General features: G+C 36.5%; 1 protein-coding gene across 1 annotated transcript; it reads left to right on the forward strand.

Annotated features, from left to right (window-relative positions):
- The first annotated feature begins 7,168 nt into the window (after window positions 1-7,168).
- Window positions 7,169-14,952, forward strand: LOC125646871 (protein unc-93 homolog A-like). The gene is made up of 3 exons (XM_056141714.1): window positions 7,169-8,053; window positions 13,847-14,114; window positions 14,436-14,952. Exons 1-3 carry the CDS (start codon window positions 7,169-7,171, stop codon window positions 14,720-14,722), a joined length of 1,440 nt encoding a protein of 479 aa, XP_055997689.1. The 3' UTR covers window positions 14,723-14,952.
- The last annotated feature ends 1,955 nt before the right edge of the window (window positions 14,953-16,907 follow it).

Consider the following 16,907-nt stretch of genomic DNA (forward strand, 5'->3'; position numbering starts at 1 on the left):
AAAAAATCTTGTCTTTAATTTATCTTGAGGAATAGTCGTGTAAAGTGTTGAAATGTCGTACGTTTTGATGTTGATTTGAGAAAAGCTTTGCGATTTCAAGTTCACTTAAATTTCCTTAGAATTTTTTAGAATCCACATTTGATTTACACCACTTCTGGCATATGTAATCGCACAGTACATTTGAAGTTTCCCCTTCACAGCTGTTGATATTTTCATGAGGAGCAAAGATTGGGGTTTGGTAGAGCACGCACTGGATCCAGCAATGTATCTTTGTTTGTAAGGTTTTATGTAGTTTAGGAATCCAGTATAGGTACGGTAACTCATATTCATTCGACCCATTGACAGGAATCTTAAATGTGTCTAAAACTGAAGCATGGTTTTGAAGAATTTCATCCTTTGAAAGGGCAGTTGGAGTACAAGTACGATTACCAAAAGTGGAATTAATGCCAAGTTCGTTTAAGGTACAGTTGTAATAATGAGCCTTACAAACAAAGACAATGTTGTTACAAACTTTGTCAGCTGGAACCAAAACATATTCCTCATGTAACGTATTTTATTCTTTTATCACTTCTCGTTTACTAAACACAGTAGGATAGATGTTACGTACCTTTGTTTTAATATGTCTAATGCGCGATTTTGATATTCCTCTTATACTTTTAATCTATTCTGACAATGTATTCAGGTGTTTTTTTTTTCATATTTAGCCCATCGTTTGGCATAATCTTTGACAGAATTCATAATAGAGATGAAGTTCTGTCGCCAATTGAAAGACCGAGGTTCTCTGTATTTAGGACCTTTTAGAATAAGTGATTTGAGGTCCTGATTTTCAACTCTATCAACATCACCAGTAATGACATGTCCAGCTGGACTATAGTTGAAAAAAGATTGAGAACACGTAGGTGGGTTAAGTTTAAGTTGGTCTATATCTATGCACTACGTACAAAGTTTGTTTATAATTAAGTTTGGATGCAATAGTAGAAGTATATTTGTAGGAAATACTGGATGTAGACTTGAACTTGAAACAAATTGGAATGCACGACTCGACTCCTTTATGACGAAGAATGTTCCCTATGTTGACGGCATCTATTCCTTTGTTTGTAAAGAGATTGAGGAACTGGCGGTATGATTTGGAAGGAATATCATCCATGACCCGTGGTGGTTTAAAGAGCCTGTGATTGGCAACATCCATAATCATAGAGTTCAGTCTATATTCAGGTGTTAAAAAATCCAAGTATAGACTAGCTGTGGTTTCTTCAAATAACGTATGTATATGAAAAGCTCTCAGTGGATCAGAGTAAAGTTTTGTACGAATATGATGTGGACCGAATTGTCTGTTGATGTAAGGTAAAAGTGAATCAAACATAATATCATTTATACTTGGTCTTTTATATGAAATCATGTCCATGACTGCGTTTCCGTCTTTGAGTATTGGGAAAGAGTCCCATCACATTCACATTATTTCCTTGTGGACTAGTCAAATTTCCCACATCATAAACATTATCATTGCATCCATATGGAAAAGTAGTACCTAGGCTCCTGATCCAGTGACCTTCTCGTTGTCTATGATAGTGTATCATGGTTGTACAAAAATGTACAGTGTAGTAGTGATGCGTACATATGCGCACTAGATGCATATCATATACAATGTTAGACAACAATATGTATATTTGAAATGTGCAACTTGATTTTATAAATCCCTTAAATACTAGTAATTCGTTACAAAAGAAATCAAGGGGAAGTGGAGTGGGAATATATGGAGACAGGGAGTCGGTCGTATTCCAAGCGGAGCCACAATTCCAATTGGACCCAAAATACACAACTACCATCCACGTGATCCATAAATGATTGAATCCCTTTGTCATTAAAGTGACAATTGCCAATAAGACTGAGTTTGACTTATATTTCAGTGTATTCTTGAAATTATTTTTAAAAATGATAAATATTAAAGTGTAACGTTATCTGTTATATTTCCCGAAAACAAAATGTGACATTCTCATTGGCGGTGTCTTCGTGATCTTTGGTAGTCGGGTCTTTCGGCGGTCTGTTGGGGTTCCCGTGGGCACGAATTGTGCTCCTTTGTTGGCTAATTTAATTTTGCATTCATATGAAGCCGGGTTCGTTCGGAGATTTCTGCGTGGGAGGAGAGAGTCTCTTGATGTGGTCTTTGGTTTGGCATTTAGATATATCGACGTTTTATCTGTTGACAGTGCTAGTTTTCATTCATGTGTCGATTCGGTGTGTTCCTGTGGGCTCGATATGGGGGACGCCGCGGGGTCGTCCGCTTCTGCTTCATACTTGAATATTTTGTTAAGAATAGATATTGGTGGCAGGTTGGCGGCTCGGTTTTGTGATAGGCGGGATGGTTTCGGCTTCTCTATCGTCGGCTTCCCGTCTTTATGTCGTGGTATTCCTTTCTCGCCTGTATGTAGTGTTTGTGTCTCTTGGCTAGTTCGGTACGCGGGGGCTTGTTGTGCGTGTGGTCGGCTTTTGGGTCGGAACGGGCTTCTGGCAGGCGGGTTGGTGGTGCCGGGGTTCCGGTGGTATCGTTTGGGGCCGGCTTTTCGCGGGTTCTGTGGTCGTTGTGGCATGTAGTCTGGTTTGCCGGTGCGGCCTGTCGTTGGGTCGGGTGCTGTCTGATTTGTTTCGTGCCGGTTGTTGGGCCGTTCTTGGCGCGCTCGTTTTGGCTGTGGATGGCTCCGTTTGTCTAGTCGGGGTGTGGGGCTCGTGGAGTGTATGACCGGTCGGCGGATGCTTGCTCCTCCTGGGCGCCTGGTCCCGCCTCTGGTGTGTCCAGGGGTCTGTGTTTGCCCAACTCTCTATTTAAATGTATTGCTTATAGGAGTTATGAGATTGATCACTGTTCGTTAACTTCACCTTTCATGCATGTATTTCTGTCATGCGGAAAGTTTGATTTAATCAAGATTTTTGCAAAAACCTATGACATGACCCGAGAATCGATTTACCTTGAATAACACTATATCAATGACGCAGTCAGTTTTAAGATTTTAGTTTAAAGTGACTCACTACAAAATTGTCTATTTATTGACTTGTTAAGACACCTATTAGGACGTTTAATTTCACCAACGAAAGAATGATACGGGCTCATAATTATTTTGTAAAAAATGTTTGTTTTTCTGGAAGGGAAAAAAGATGCTTTCTTTGCAAATAAGAACGTCCAGACTACAAATTTGCTGTGATTTGATGCATGTTTGAATTTCTAATAAAACATGCCTAAAAAACGCGGGTAGACATTCTATTTTTTTAAACAAAAAATTATGTATGAAAATTTAGATTTACGACTGAAGTCGTCGAAGAACATGTCAATTAGGAAGATCTATCAGAAAAACATGTTTTAAAAAAGAAATTGAAATGAAATGACCAAAATTCAGAGATAGTGTAATTTCAAGATATTTGAAACAAGCTTGATCAGAATTATAAAAACGTAGCCATAAAGAAAGGTGAAGATAACGAACAGTAATCAGTCTCGTAACTCCTATCAGCAATACAAAATAGAGAGTTGGGTAAATACGGACTCCTGGATATATCAGAGGTGGGATCGGGTGTCTAGGAGGAGTAAGCATTCCATGTCGACAGGTCACACGGATACCCGCTGTGAGTCCTATATCTTTATCAGGTAAACGGAGTTATTCGTAGTCAAAATCAGTTTACTGTCCTATGCTTGCGTTCAATAAGTCAGACATGATTTTATTTTCTAGGAATAAACCGTAGATGCTACAATAGACAGAAAAAATACATATTACCATTATGCATTTACACAGTATTTGATATAGGCCGAGGAGAATAGAAAAATGACATGGCCTTATAAGAATTCAGCAATGACAAAAAGGCAACTTCATACAACTAATGAACAAACTGATAAATGTTACACATACACATTATAATAAAAATAAATGGAGTTGAAAACCAGCAATGTACACATTGACAAATGCATGAAACGAAGTTCACAACCACCTATTGAAAACCTACCAGTTTTACGAAACTTACCAGTTTTACGAAAATAGACTTGCTTCATCAAAACAATACAAATATACATATACATTGTGGGGTATTCAACTTCACCAAAAACATCAGGGATGAACTTCATGTGCTGCTCGTGGAGCGGAAATTCACTAACAAAAATTCTCAATCCGAAACGTCACGTAATATGTACAGCACAATCCGGATTACATAAAAACAGAATGAAAATTTCCGGAATAAGTCAAGAACAATCAGTATGCCAAGAACGGTCTAACAATCGGTATGAAACACGTCAGACAGCATGGTTGTACTGGCAAACTAAATTGCTATAACGACTTTAGAATTTTAGAAATGCTGACTTTAAACGAGACTGTTGAAACCCCTGCACCATTAACTTGTTTGTCAGTAGCCTGCTTCAATTTAATTCTAATTCACTTGCTGTAGAGTGTTTTACACATTAAGGGCAGATGATACAAACAATTTTTTTTCTTTCGAAGAGACTTTATATGATGTCATTCTTTTATAAAAGTGGATAATTCCTTGAATTCTTTTCCACTTTTACTTGGAGAGTGAAATATTTTCTGTATTTCCAAAAAATACAAAACAATAGTTATCATGGTAAATTAGTTTATTTTTCATTTGTTTACCTTTTTTATCCCTAAAAAAATGGTTGTCAGGGAGAACAGAGTGTAATGATATTAGATTTACAACATAACATAAAATATTAATGCATTACAAATTTTACACTTGGAAAATATCAATTGCTGCTTCAATAAAATTACATATGTGTACATTGCACCCTCAGTAAAGGTTTACAAATTAAAATAAACTTCATAATATGTTGACTTAATGTTTAAAGTGTAATATAAACTTACAAATCATATACCATACAGGGTGAGTTTTCTGAGTAGAAGCAGAATTGTAAAAATCACATTGGCTGATTTTCTAAAGACAAAGAAGAGTTATCTCCCATAATATAAGAGTAAAATTTTACAACTTCTGAAAATAATTTACAATGGCATTTATGATTTTACTGTTCGTTTTTTTTTTATGTTTTTGTTTTGTCACTCTTGATTTTCCTTTGCTATTCATCTCTGAAAAAAATAAAGAAATGCCTAATACAGGATCTCTTTGATGTGCCATTTTACGTTAGTTTCTACATTATGACGTTTCCCAGTAGAAACAGGAGAAAGATGGCTGCATGCTTCCTGCTGACATCTCATATATAGCAATGATCCAAGTCCATATCGTTTTTCGTCCTCACAATGTCTTATGCGTTGTTAAATCTAGTGGTCTACCACACGCGCAGCACAACCTTTTTCCAAATTGTCCACTAGAATTCCAAGTTCCACAACTCGTCTCCCACTTCTCCATCAAATCATCTCCTCATGCTCTTCTTCCGATTCTTCACTCTCTGATACATCAGATGATGGATACGTGTCTTCATTTCCTAGGCATTCTTGTGAATTATCACCAGTCGAACAATTTTTTCTTGATTCATCCAACTTCTCCTCGATCACATCAACATTCACTATCTTACGTCCAAGGGATAATGCATAACCTTTCGTAGCATTCTGTAACCTTTGATGACGTTTTTTACCAATATTTTTTCCTGATTATTTCCTCCTGAATGATTCTGGCACCATAATTGTTTACATTGTTTACTGACCCCCCTTCCTGCTCTTAAAACACAGAAGAGCTCTAAGCAACTATAAATGATAAAACCAAAACCAACCAAACTATTTTTTTACCATGGGAACTCTTCAGTGCTAAAGGTAGAAAAATTTGTTTATATCATCTGGCCTTAAATGAATTTATAAAGGAAACTAATTTCTTAATGAAAAGTGCATAGAATTAGCAGGCATTTGATTACTGCATACAGATTGTATTAGTTCTATTAATTTTGATCGGCCTACGTTAAAATGTCTACATGAGTCTTCTTGGCAAGTTTTATCTGATATTTATATCAAATCAAAGAGATGAATGGATATTAAAGCCTATTGTATGCAAAATCCATATTTTCAGCATTCCGAAATTTAAAACAAATCATAAAAACTAATTCAGAGCTTGCATCATTTTTCGCTTAAATCAATGAATGAGCGGAATATTTAAATCATTGCTCTCTTCAATTGAATTGTAGAGTGCATACATTCAATGAATGTATGTAATATTTGAATTATTGCTCTCTTCGATTGAAGTAATGATACAACATACATAAACTGAAGTTAGACTATTGAAACGGAGTTCATAGTTCACTATTCCCAATTCAATTAACGAGCTGCATTCTGAAACTCAGTTTGCAATTCAAATTGATATATGCATGGAAGGTGAAGATAACGAACAGTGATCAATCTCGTAAGTCCTATAAGGAATACAAAATAGAGAGTTGGGCAAACACAACCCCCTGAATATACTAGAAGTGGGATCAGGTACCTAGGAGAAATAAGCATAACCTATCGACCGGTCACACCCGACGTGAGCCCTATATCTTGATCAGGTAAACGGAGTTATCCGTAGTCAAAATGTGTGTGTCAAGAACGGCCCAAGAATCGGTATGAAACAAGTCAGACAGTAGACAGATATCATTAATTTAATTGATGCCCGCAAAATTCTTTTAGAGACACCAACTGTATAATTAGAGATATCTTCAATTCAACATATACCACAATTGAATTAATGATGTCTTAAATTGAATTGTTGCTCTCTTTAAAAGAATTTATGCAAAAGCGTTGTATCTTGAATGGAATTAAAGAGATCATCAAATTACTTATACCGAGCTCCAAATTCAATTTTGTGAGTAATGATTCCACCGCATTAATGAGTACATCATTTGATTTGAGGAGAGGAATAACTGTATTAATGCGCGCATCAAATCAATTATGGCTTTCATCAATCGAATTGATGCGCACATACACCTTAGTACCAGAACACATGACTCAGTAGCAATGAATTTCACATTTTTGGTAGAGGCATCTTTGTTCATCATGATTACTGAGAATTGATCTCCGCTACCTACTTGAGAATGATTCCACTCCAGTAGATCCACTCCAGTAGATCCACCATAAGTTATGTCCACGTACATAGAACCGCCCACACGACTGATGTGACACACATTTCAGTGAGATTGAATAGAACCGCCGACACGACAAACGTGTTAGTGAGATTAGATTGGCCTCTACCTTTATACGATATGTGTTTACGAAGCTGCTGCAAACTGGGAAATGATCTGTCTGGAAAAGAGAGACGAACTGTTATATCATTATCGATTATCTTTGTGGTTGTTTTCAGTGGGTTTCATGGCATTCAAAACTTGCAGAGCACTATTAACAACGAGTCAGGACGAGGAGTGATTTCTCTTTCGGTTGTTTATGGATGTTTTGTGCTATCCTCATTTTTTGCCCCGTCATTCATCCGGGTTCTTACGGCCAAGGGTTGTTTAATTACAGGCTGCATCTCTCACTTGGTGTATGCAGCTAGTAACCTCTACCCTGTGTTCTGGACGCTATTGTCGGCTTCCGCTTTTGTTGGATTAACTTCCGGTCTATTATGGACGTCACAAGGAATGTACATATCTCAGTGTGCAATATCTTTCTCTCAAACCAAAAACGTTCCAATGAAAAAGATATTTGGAAAATTCCATGGGATATTCTACTTCGGCTTCGCATTTCCTAGAGTAGTTGGAAACTGTCTTTCCTCCATTATTTTGATGCAAGGACAGTACAATGAAACAACAAACAATGTTTCTAAGTCTGAAAGGGTAAAGTCGTGTGGAGCGGAATTATGTCCAGAAATGTCTGTGACACAAGGACTATTCTTATTGCCAGATCCTTTGATAGTCAAAATCCTCATGGCTGCATTCACAACGTTAAGTATCATCGGTCTCCTCTTGTGCGTTTTCTTACTACCACCACTTCCAATTACTGTGACGTCATCACAGAAGAGTGTCGCTAGAAAAATGCTCTCTGCTTCCTTTTCATGTCTTTTGGTGAACACAGAAGTAGCGATGCTTCTCTTTATCCCGTCTGTTCTGTTGCATTCATTTGTGGAGTCCTTTCTTTGGATCGACATCTCCAAGGTAAATAATTTCTTATGGATATACATGTATATAAATCTATGTATCACTATATCTATCTATCTATTTATTTATCTATTTATCTAATCTTATACAGGGAAATATTCGTCCCCGTTTTATATTCGCCCTGGTGTCAATGGTCGAATTTCAGACTGGGTCAAACCATTTATTCTCGGCTTGTGGTAGAAAAGCTGAATGGAGTAGAGTGGAGTGAAATCCATTTGATAGTCGCAGTGTGCAATATTAGTTTAAGGACTCTGGAATAAGCAATTCATTCAATACCATTCAAATGCTAGATGTATGAACTAAATAGCCACATGTAACGAAAATTCAAAATGATGACATTGTCATATTATGTAACAGTGGTCCCAATAAAAATTTTTTTACTGAGTTTATGGCAGTGCATAGATTAAGAAAAAATGCGTTTCTGCCATCCCATCATTCATCAGTTTGTTTATACAGCTGCTAAAAGTTCATCGTTTGATATAGTAGGTACCAGTCAGTGCCCTACTCTTAATTTTGTATTCTTTTTCCATCATGCTCTTTGTTTTAGAAGGCTGTTAGAGCTGGATACGGCTGTCAACTTGATTCTGATATCAAAACATTACAAATCTACTGCTTGCTGCAGTGACACATTTTTTAATTAATACTTTTATGGTTTTGCCTTTGAAGCTGTTGAATACTAGTAAGCAAAATTCCTTCATCCTAGTTTCATTCTAAAAAGTATTTTCAGTATATACATATGGGTGTGTACAGCATTTTCTTGGGTTTTTACAATTTGCTTTATTGCAAAAAAAGATGTCCAAAAGTTTTTCCAGCAAGAAGCATATGCAGATGCTATGCGAGGTGAGTCCTTATTTATAAAGAGAAAAATAGTTGAATGTTATAGAAACTGAACATGGGATAAAATACAATTTCCCTTATATTCTCTTTTCCCTTGAATTCAGGTGTTCATGGATCAGAAGCATCAGAGGAAAATGCTTTGCAAAATATGGACGATGGATTTCCAGGGCAAAGTGTACTAACACCAATGTACATGGTTTATCCACACCCATATCTAAGCAGGTCAAGTTCAGAAGAAAGTCTGCCAGCTTGACCAAAACTAAACGGGTGTCTAGAAGGAAGGGAAAAACCCACTGAAGTCTGTCCAAGAAAATATACATTTGCAATGAAATCATTGAAATTGCGGATTCTTTTCCAGATAAGTCCCGGAAAAGTTCCACATCGTTCATTTTTAACACAGCTAGAAGGTGTCTTGGTCGCCATGACACAAAGGAAAGCCACAATGAAGTTACGATGTTGTCCTCCACTACATCTACTGATGAAGAGTCATAAGAAAAACATATTTCCGCCATTTCGCTAGAATCAGTGAAAAGAAAGTATAGCAGCTGTGATGTCTATAATGACACGCTGACTTAGAATCTACATTGTAGGTCTGAAGTGCAATTTTCCTCTTCCCTTTCTTCCTAGTCCTCTTCATTGTCATTAGAAATTTCCACGTCTGTTCCAGTTACGTAACGTTATCCAAGTGATCCTTAAGGTGGTTCACTACACCCTGAAATAGTATCTCAAATCAGTACGAATTGTTTAATCATACATTATTATTTCAACACATATGAACAAAAGACTCTGGCAGATTTGAACTCGAGATCTGCGGTTCACCAGCACAATGCTTTTACCACTGAGCTACGATGATAGACAGACAAATCGATCGATACAAATAATTTCACAAAACATTTAAATCGCCATCTTGTGACGTAGTGTCATAAAGAGTATAAGCTTTAGTGTAGTGAGCTACCTTAAATGCTTATTTACGAATGACTTTCAAATTCTGTTGAATCAAAGACAGTACACAGGGCATTTCTACAGGTAGGTGATGACAAAGAACACTCATTCGCATATAGAAATAAACATATATCTCTTACACAGTGTTAAATTCACTCGGCATTGGAAAGTATTTTGTGTGATGGAATGGGATCCTGGAAACAAATGGGAAAACAAGTTACACCAATCAATGTTTCCGATATGAATTATGATATTCGAAATGTCGTGAAAGATGTTTTGCATGGAAATGTAATACTAAAATACATTTGTGATAAGTACTCGTAAAATACTACATCCCCCGAAATACACAGATTAGTTGTACACCTCGTAAAAGAAGACAAGATTGTGTTTGCTCACAAAAGTAGTAGAAAATTGGAAGAATACCATCAATTTAGCGAAAGAACAAAACTGAGAATGAAAAGTCTTTTATCTGATGGAAAGAAAATAAAAACCAAAACAAATTTTTATACCATATTTGAAGAGGGAGGAGACAAAGATTAGACAGCAGGCGCATCATTTCTTCCCCCAGACTGACAATAAATAAACATTTCTTCCCCCAGACTGACAATAAATAAACATTTCTTCCCCCAGACTGACAATAAATAAACATTTCTTTCCCCAGACTGACAATAAATAAACATTTTGGAAAGATAAATTCATGTACAGGCAAATGCGATTCACTTGCGGAAATAATGGAATAAAATCACAGGAGGCAAGATGTGTCTCCAGAATTCACTTTGGTTTTAGCTTCCAATCACTAGTTGAAAGACTTGTAGAAATACTCTACCAATGTCAAGAATACTAGTCGTCGACACTACCTTTCACATAGGGGCTCTTGATGTCACTGTAACAACATCTCGACATCCATTGTTATTGAGTAGAAATTGAAATGAACCAGTTATGATTGGACAAATTTTAATTCATCAAAAGAAAACCTTTAATTGCTACTGTAAACTATCTTCATCAATTATTTGGAACTGACGGAAATCAAAACCATTGTCTGAAGCCTCCTCCTACTAATTTTGACTACGGATAACTCCGTTTACCTGATCAAGATATAGGGCTCACTGCGGGTGTGACCGGTCAACAAGGAATGCTTACTCCTCCTAGGCACATGATCCCACCTTTTGTGTGTCCAGGGGTCCGTGTTTGCCCAACACTCTATTTTGTATTGCTCATATGAGTTATGACATTGATCACTGTTCGTTATCTTCACCTTTCTTTGAAGTTTGTTTCATGTCTGCAAAACGTTTATTGTGCAACATCCATTAGAAATATAATATAGAAAGAAAATTCAAAGATGTAGGAATCCTTAAAGGCAAATTAAAGCCAGGGAGTATTTTGATATTTTTGAATAATACATTATGACATCAAAATTAAGGGATTGTTAGACAGTATGAGTTGTGAGTAATTTGATCACAGGTTGTAAAAGGATGAAAAATGAAATTTGATACATCCAAACGGAACATTATTCCTAAAATACTTTATGAAAATGTAAAGCAGATTTGGTGAAGAATTGCATTTCTGCAGAATTATGAAGCCTGTAAGTTTTTCACCATAACCATTTTACCAGAAAGCAAATGAATGCATAACCTCAGTGATCAAAGATGATCTTAAAAATGATCATCATTCAAAAATACATGAGAAAAGTGTAGTTTTGACCATGGAGAAAATAGGTAAAAGACATGAAGCGAAAGTAATTGGAAAGGGGGAATATTGTTTAAAGATGGAATACAATCATCTTGATTTGCACATTGTGCCACACCTGCTTCCAGTCGTCAACTTGCGTTGTTGCGTTAAATATCATTCAGCTGGGATGAAAGGTGAAGATAACAAACAGTGACCAATCTCATAACTCCCACAAGTAATACAAAATAGAGAGTTGGACAAACACGGACCCCTGGATACACCAGAGGTGGGATCAGGTGCATAGCAGGAGTAAGCATCCCCTGCCGACCGGTCACACTCACCGTGAACTCTATATCTCAAAAAGCGTTTACATTCAGAGACAACGCAATCAAATATGGAGAAACCGTGCATTTAATAGACTATGGTTGCATCACGTGTATTAGAAACTTACAAAAATCGAAAATTTTAGGATTTTATGAAAGTTCCTTTTATTGTCCTCAATTCTATAGAATATCTATCCGGTAAACAATAGCATTCGATGTAACAAGGAGTAATCAGACGATTTATTCTAGAACAAAAAATGTATGAAAAATTTATTTGAAAATAATCAGCGAAATATTACTGCAATGCGTATTTTTTTGTCGGTATATGTCACATCTACCACCTTGTTCTGTGGGAGTTGATGGTGTATGGAATACTTGCACGATTGATAATTATGCATACACTATCACGTTACTGGTCTAGCTTAATTTACTCTGATACTGTAAAAAAAAAACTACTTTTATTATGGATGACCTTCAGCACAAATTGTGACGATGATTATGGTACAGTGTGACTTTATAATAACTGCAGAATGCATAATATGACATACAGTATATAGTGTATTATATTGACATTGTAGCTGCACATCTCTAGTTTTCTACAATGTGTATTTGCTAAGCCACAGTTGATTTTGCTATTTCTGATTCTTACTCTATTAAATTATTTCACAAAAGAAATAAAGGAATTTTGGGATTATTTTGCTGTTGATGGTAAATACAAGGTTCTTGATTAACATTCTGAGCAAATGCCCTATTATGAATATAAATGTTATGAGTAAGTATTCTTCAACCCTTGTTTGTATGCAGTTATCAAAATTTTGGAAAAAGAGCAATTTGTAGTTATATGGCCAGATTGAGAATCTTCTTTTTCTTTCACATCTTAAACGAGTGCAAAAATGCAATGCTGCCTTGAAAAAATTCATTGTACACCAGCGGCGGCAGTTTTGTTTATGCATTGAGGCAATTCAAATTGACATCAATTCACACAATTATGCATGTGCACATAAGAAAAGGAGGAGGGAGAACGACCTTCAAATGTCAATCAAAGCCTATAATTTAGTCCGGCATACTATAAAATCTGGTCCGGCCTCAAAATTGACCTGACCTTGGATAAAATTAAAGGATGAAAGTTGATACATTTCCCGGGGGGAAATCACATTGCTTTATCAAATCTCTTTAGCTATTTTCTGTCATATGTATGTACATGATTTTTTTTTCATATGTTCATTTCGAACCTATAATGTATTATCTACAATGTTGAAATTAACCTTTAAATTGGCCTAAGTAGAATTTCCCCCATCTACTCACCGATTTTGACATAAATTTTGGCTTTGAGGTCCTACAAGGCAGACCTGCCAGATTTGTTGTTGTTGATATTTTGATAGGTGACAGTCTTAAGAACATTTACAATGATATTGTTTGGAGGGGGCACTGACTGCCTTGAGGTCCATTGTTTTGTTTGATTGTTTTGATGTTTTCCGCCACACTCAACACTTTTTCAGCTTTCTGGTGGCGCTCAGTTTTTGTTGGTGGAAGAAAGAACCCAGATACAATGTATCTGGGAAGAGACCATCAACCTTCCGAAAGTCAACTGGACAATTCTCGAAAAACCGATAAAAAATTAGGGGAACTGTTTTTAAAAACCTGGTTAATTTTCACCCTAGTATTACTTCTGCTTAGAGCTGCACCGCTGGCAATATACGCTATGGTTAATTTTAGGGTTGTACCGCTGGCAATATAAGCTATGGTTAATTTTAGGGTTGTACCGCTGACAGTATACGCTATGGTTAATTTTAGGGTTGTACCGCTGACAGTATACGCTATGTAGTATGCAGTATGTACCCTTTATTCAGTGTTTTACTACAGGTCTATGACAACCTCTAGGCGCTCTTTATTCAGTGTGTTTTACTACAGGTCTATGACAGCGTATAGGCGCTCTTTATTCAGTGTGTTTTACAACAAGTCTATGACAGCCTATAGGCGCTCTTTATTCAGTGTGTTTTACTATAGGTTTTCTTTCCAGGCTTATATCAGCTGCCCCTTTGGTGTAGAATTTGTTGGATTTTCCATGGCCTTAAATGGAGTTTTGAATGGGATTTCGTCCTTCCTTCTTCCAAGACTGGCCAATCTTATCGGCAGAAAGTACGTAATGACGTCTCTAATTATTGGCATCACTGCTTCGTACGTTGGTTTCTTGGTATGGATGCCTACTGATGATGGACTACCACAAATCATGGGGATCGTTGCCGTGCAAGGACTATTGGAAGGAGGTCTCTGCACACTTCTGGCTAGTAAGTAAAAAAGAGTATCGAATACAATATATCGGTATAGTTTTATTTTATTTCATCATTGACTTCTTGCACTTTACATCAGAGACAGTATTTACTCAGGCTGACTTTTGAATTAAATGTTTTGATAATTTTCTTGAATACTAAATAAACTAAACTTCATATTTTATTATCATATCAGCTTGAAACTTAAATTTTCTACTATATGTGTAATACAAATTTATTCCTAAACCACTTTCTATAAAATATGCATTGAATATATATAATTTGTTACAATGTGTTACGTAGTTGGTTGCATTAACAGCAATATTTTCTTTCTTTTAGCGTTATTGTCATCCATGTACACTGAGAAGACGGACGCCGCTTTCGCCAGTTTAGAGACTTGGAAAGCATTAGGCAACACAGTCAACATTGGCCTTGCCTACTATTTGTGTGAAAGATCAAGATTGTACATTATGTTTGCCCTCTGTACACTTTCCATAATCTCATATGTCGCCCTGGAGATGCATCTGCAAAAGAAAACAAAATTGACAGAGGTTGATTATGAAGAGGAGAATGAGACCATTAATGTAGAATTAAGGGGTGCAGAGGATTCAAGCGACACAAAATAGGACTTATAATGCTTATCATAGATAATAAAACTCGTATACTTCAAACTTAGCTTGGGGTATATTTTCTGTGAAAAACTTACCATTGTCCATTGTTGAACTGAATTTCTTAAAATGCATCACTACCTGTTGTTATGGGCTTCCTTTTTGATACATTCTTGTCATCACGGACTCTCCAAGATGTCCATGACAATGCATGTTCTTGTATCGAACTTTAAACCAGATTGATCGAGTATGTGTTTTCTTTCATTTGATAGTAAGGCAGTACGGTATTTGTAACGTAAGGTGCACCACTTTTGAAGAGATCACCACAATACACGTTCATCAGCATGTAATAAAGAATTTACAGACCATGATCATGTAATAAAGAATTTACAGACCATGATCATATACATTTTGCCAGTACCAACATTATTCGTGGATTTACCAATTCAAACAGCTTCGTTAATTGATAAATTCGATGAAAGCTTCTCTATATTTTCTTCCTATATTGTACCTATACATCGTATATCACTTGATTCCTTGGTACGGCACAACCACAAATGAGACGAAAATTAATATTCAAGGAAAATGGAGGGAAAAACCAGGACAGATACATCGCCTTGACGTAGCCCTAATTGTTTTTCAAAACTTCCAGTAAGTTTGTTACTTAGCCTTGTGAATAATCAATGTATTCTACACCATACTAGGATCCTCTTGTATCGATTTGTAAGTTTTGTAAAGTAACGGTACCACGAGTATTTGACTGTTAAGAGCATTAGAAAATAAACACAAAAAGAGTGCAATTTAGATTGGGGAATAATGTACTTTTCTCTCATATCAACGTATGTAAGATACAGATATTCTATGAAAGAAAGGTATGTAAGATATTTCTATCTTTCATATCACGTGACGTTTATCTTACATATCCCGTGACGTCATATTCAATACACAACTAGCTTGCAACTTACCTCGCCTCGATTGACGAACACTAGCGTCTGCAAAGCTCTTGTACAAAAAATGACAGATTGTAATGTCCCTGATAATCTCCAGGTGTATGTGACCGGACACAAAAATACACATTCCTTGAACAATTACTGCACACTCAACAACAGTCACAAATTCCTCATACGCCTATGTCATCCGGTGCATTATGCCAGTTTACAGAAACCCAGCCCACACGGTCTATTACTTCTAGGCCTACCTCCACATTCACTCTGTCAACGTCTACTGTCCGTGTCTCAGGTGAAATAAGTGCCTTCAATGTCCATGAGACTCGAGTCCTTGCACGCGTGGAAAACGAAAGTCTAGCCATGCCCATATTCACCAACAAAAAACACTTGGAATCTCTCTTCACACACTCGTCATTAAATAACTGCATAATTAATATCAATATCAATGCTCCTCTAAGAAAAAAAAAACCGTGCAGTTGTGGATTCATATTCTGATTAGATCTGTCAAAATGTTTCGCGCTGATGGACTGTCGAGTTACGTCACGCATCACCCTGATTATTGATTTATTCAAAGAGGAATAACTCTAATACAATTCACATACACTCGTCGGCCGATTTTTTGTCGGCAACGTAGTTGCCAAAATGAAGGTCGTAGAATTTGATTCTGGTGTTATTTTTAATGTACAGCGAAAAATTAATTAATTGGAAAATTCTCAAAATGGCGTCGCTAGGCACAAGGAAAACGGAAAACTCTAGAAATATGAGAGAAAATACTCTCTTATGAGTTGCCATGAAATATTAAGGTGATTCCACCCTCGGGGTTGCAAAAAAGCGGTAAAACCCTTGGCAAAGCCTCGGATTTCACAGGTTTTTTGCAACCCTCGGGTGGAATCACCTCATATTTCATGGCTACTCATAAGAGAGTCTTATATTCTTAAATGTACTTGGCTATATGTTCAGGTTGGATATTACTTAATATTACTTCTGCTCTTTTGCTAGCCGACCTGTTTTTATATTCTTATGAGGCAGGATTTATTCAAAAGCTTCTACATAAGCATATTTTGTATTGCTTATAGGAGTTATGAGATTGATCACTGTTCATTATCTTCACCTTTCATAAGAAAAAATCTGCCGTGGCCTTCATCTCGACCCTTAGATATGTCGACGAAGGTTGCTGAGTTCTCTGGCAGTTTGCGCGTAAAATAAGTGTTGAGATCCTGTCTGTTTCATCATGAATATTCAGAGGTTAGACATTT

The sequence above is a fragment of the Ostrea edulis genome, chromosome 6 (assembly GCF_947568905.1).
Source record: "Ostrea edulis chromosome 6, xbOstEdul1.1, whole genome shotgun sequence".
Taxonomy (NCBI): Eukaryota; Metazoa; Mollusca; class Bivalvia; order Ostreida; family Ostreidae; genus Ostrea; species Ostrea edulis.

What these genes read in the sequence shown, in the direction of transcription:
- LOC125646871 (XM_056141714.1), top strand. Translation starts at nt 7,169, where the DNA reads ATGTGTTTACGAAGCTGCTGCAAACTGGGAAATGATCTGTCTGGAAAA. An exon ending in TTTGGATCGACATCTCCAAG is followed by an intron (nt 8,054 to 13,846) that starts GTAAATAATTTC and finishes TTTTCTTTCCAG; the next exon opens with GCTTATATCAGCTGCCCCTT. An exon ending in TCTCTGCACACTTCTGGCTA is followed by an intron (nt 14,115 to 14,435) that starts GTAAGTAAAAAA and finishes TCTTTCTTTTAG; the next exon opens with CGTTATTGTCATCCATGTAC.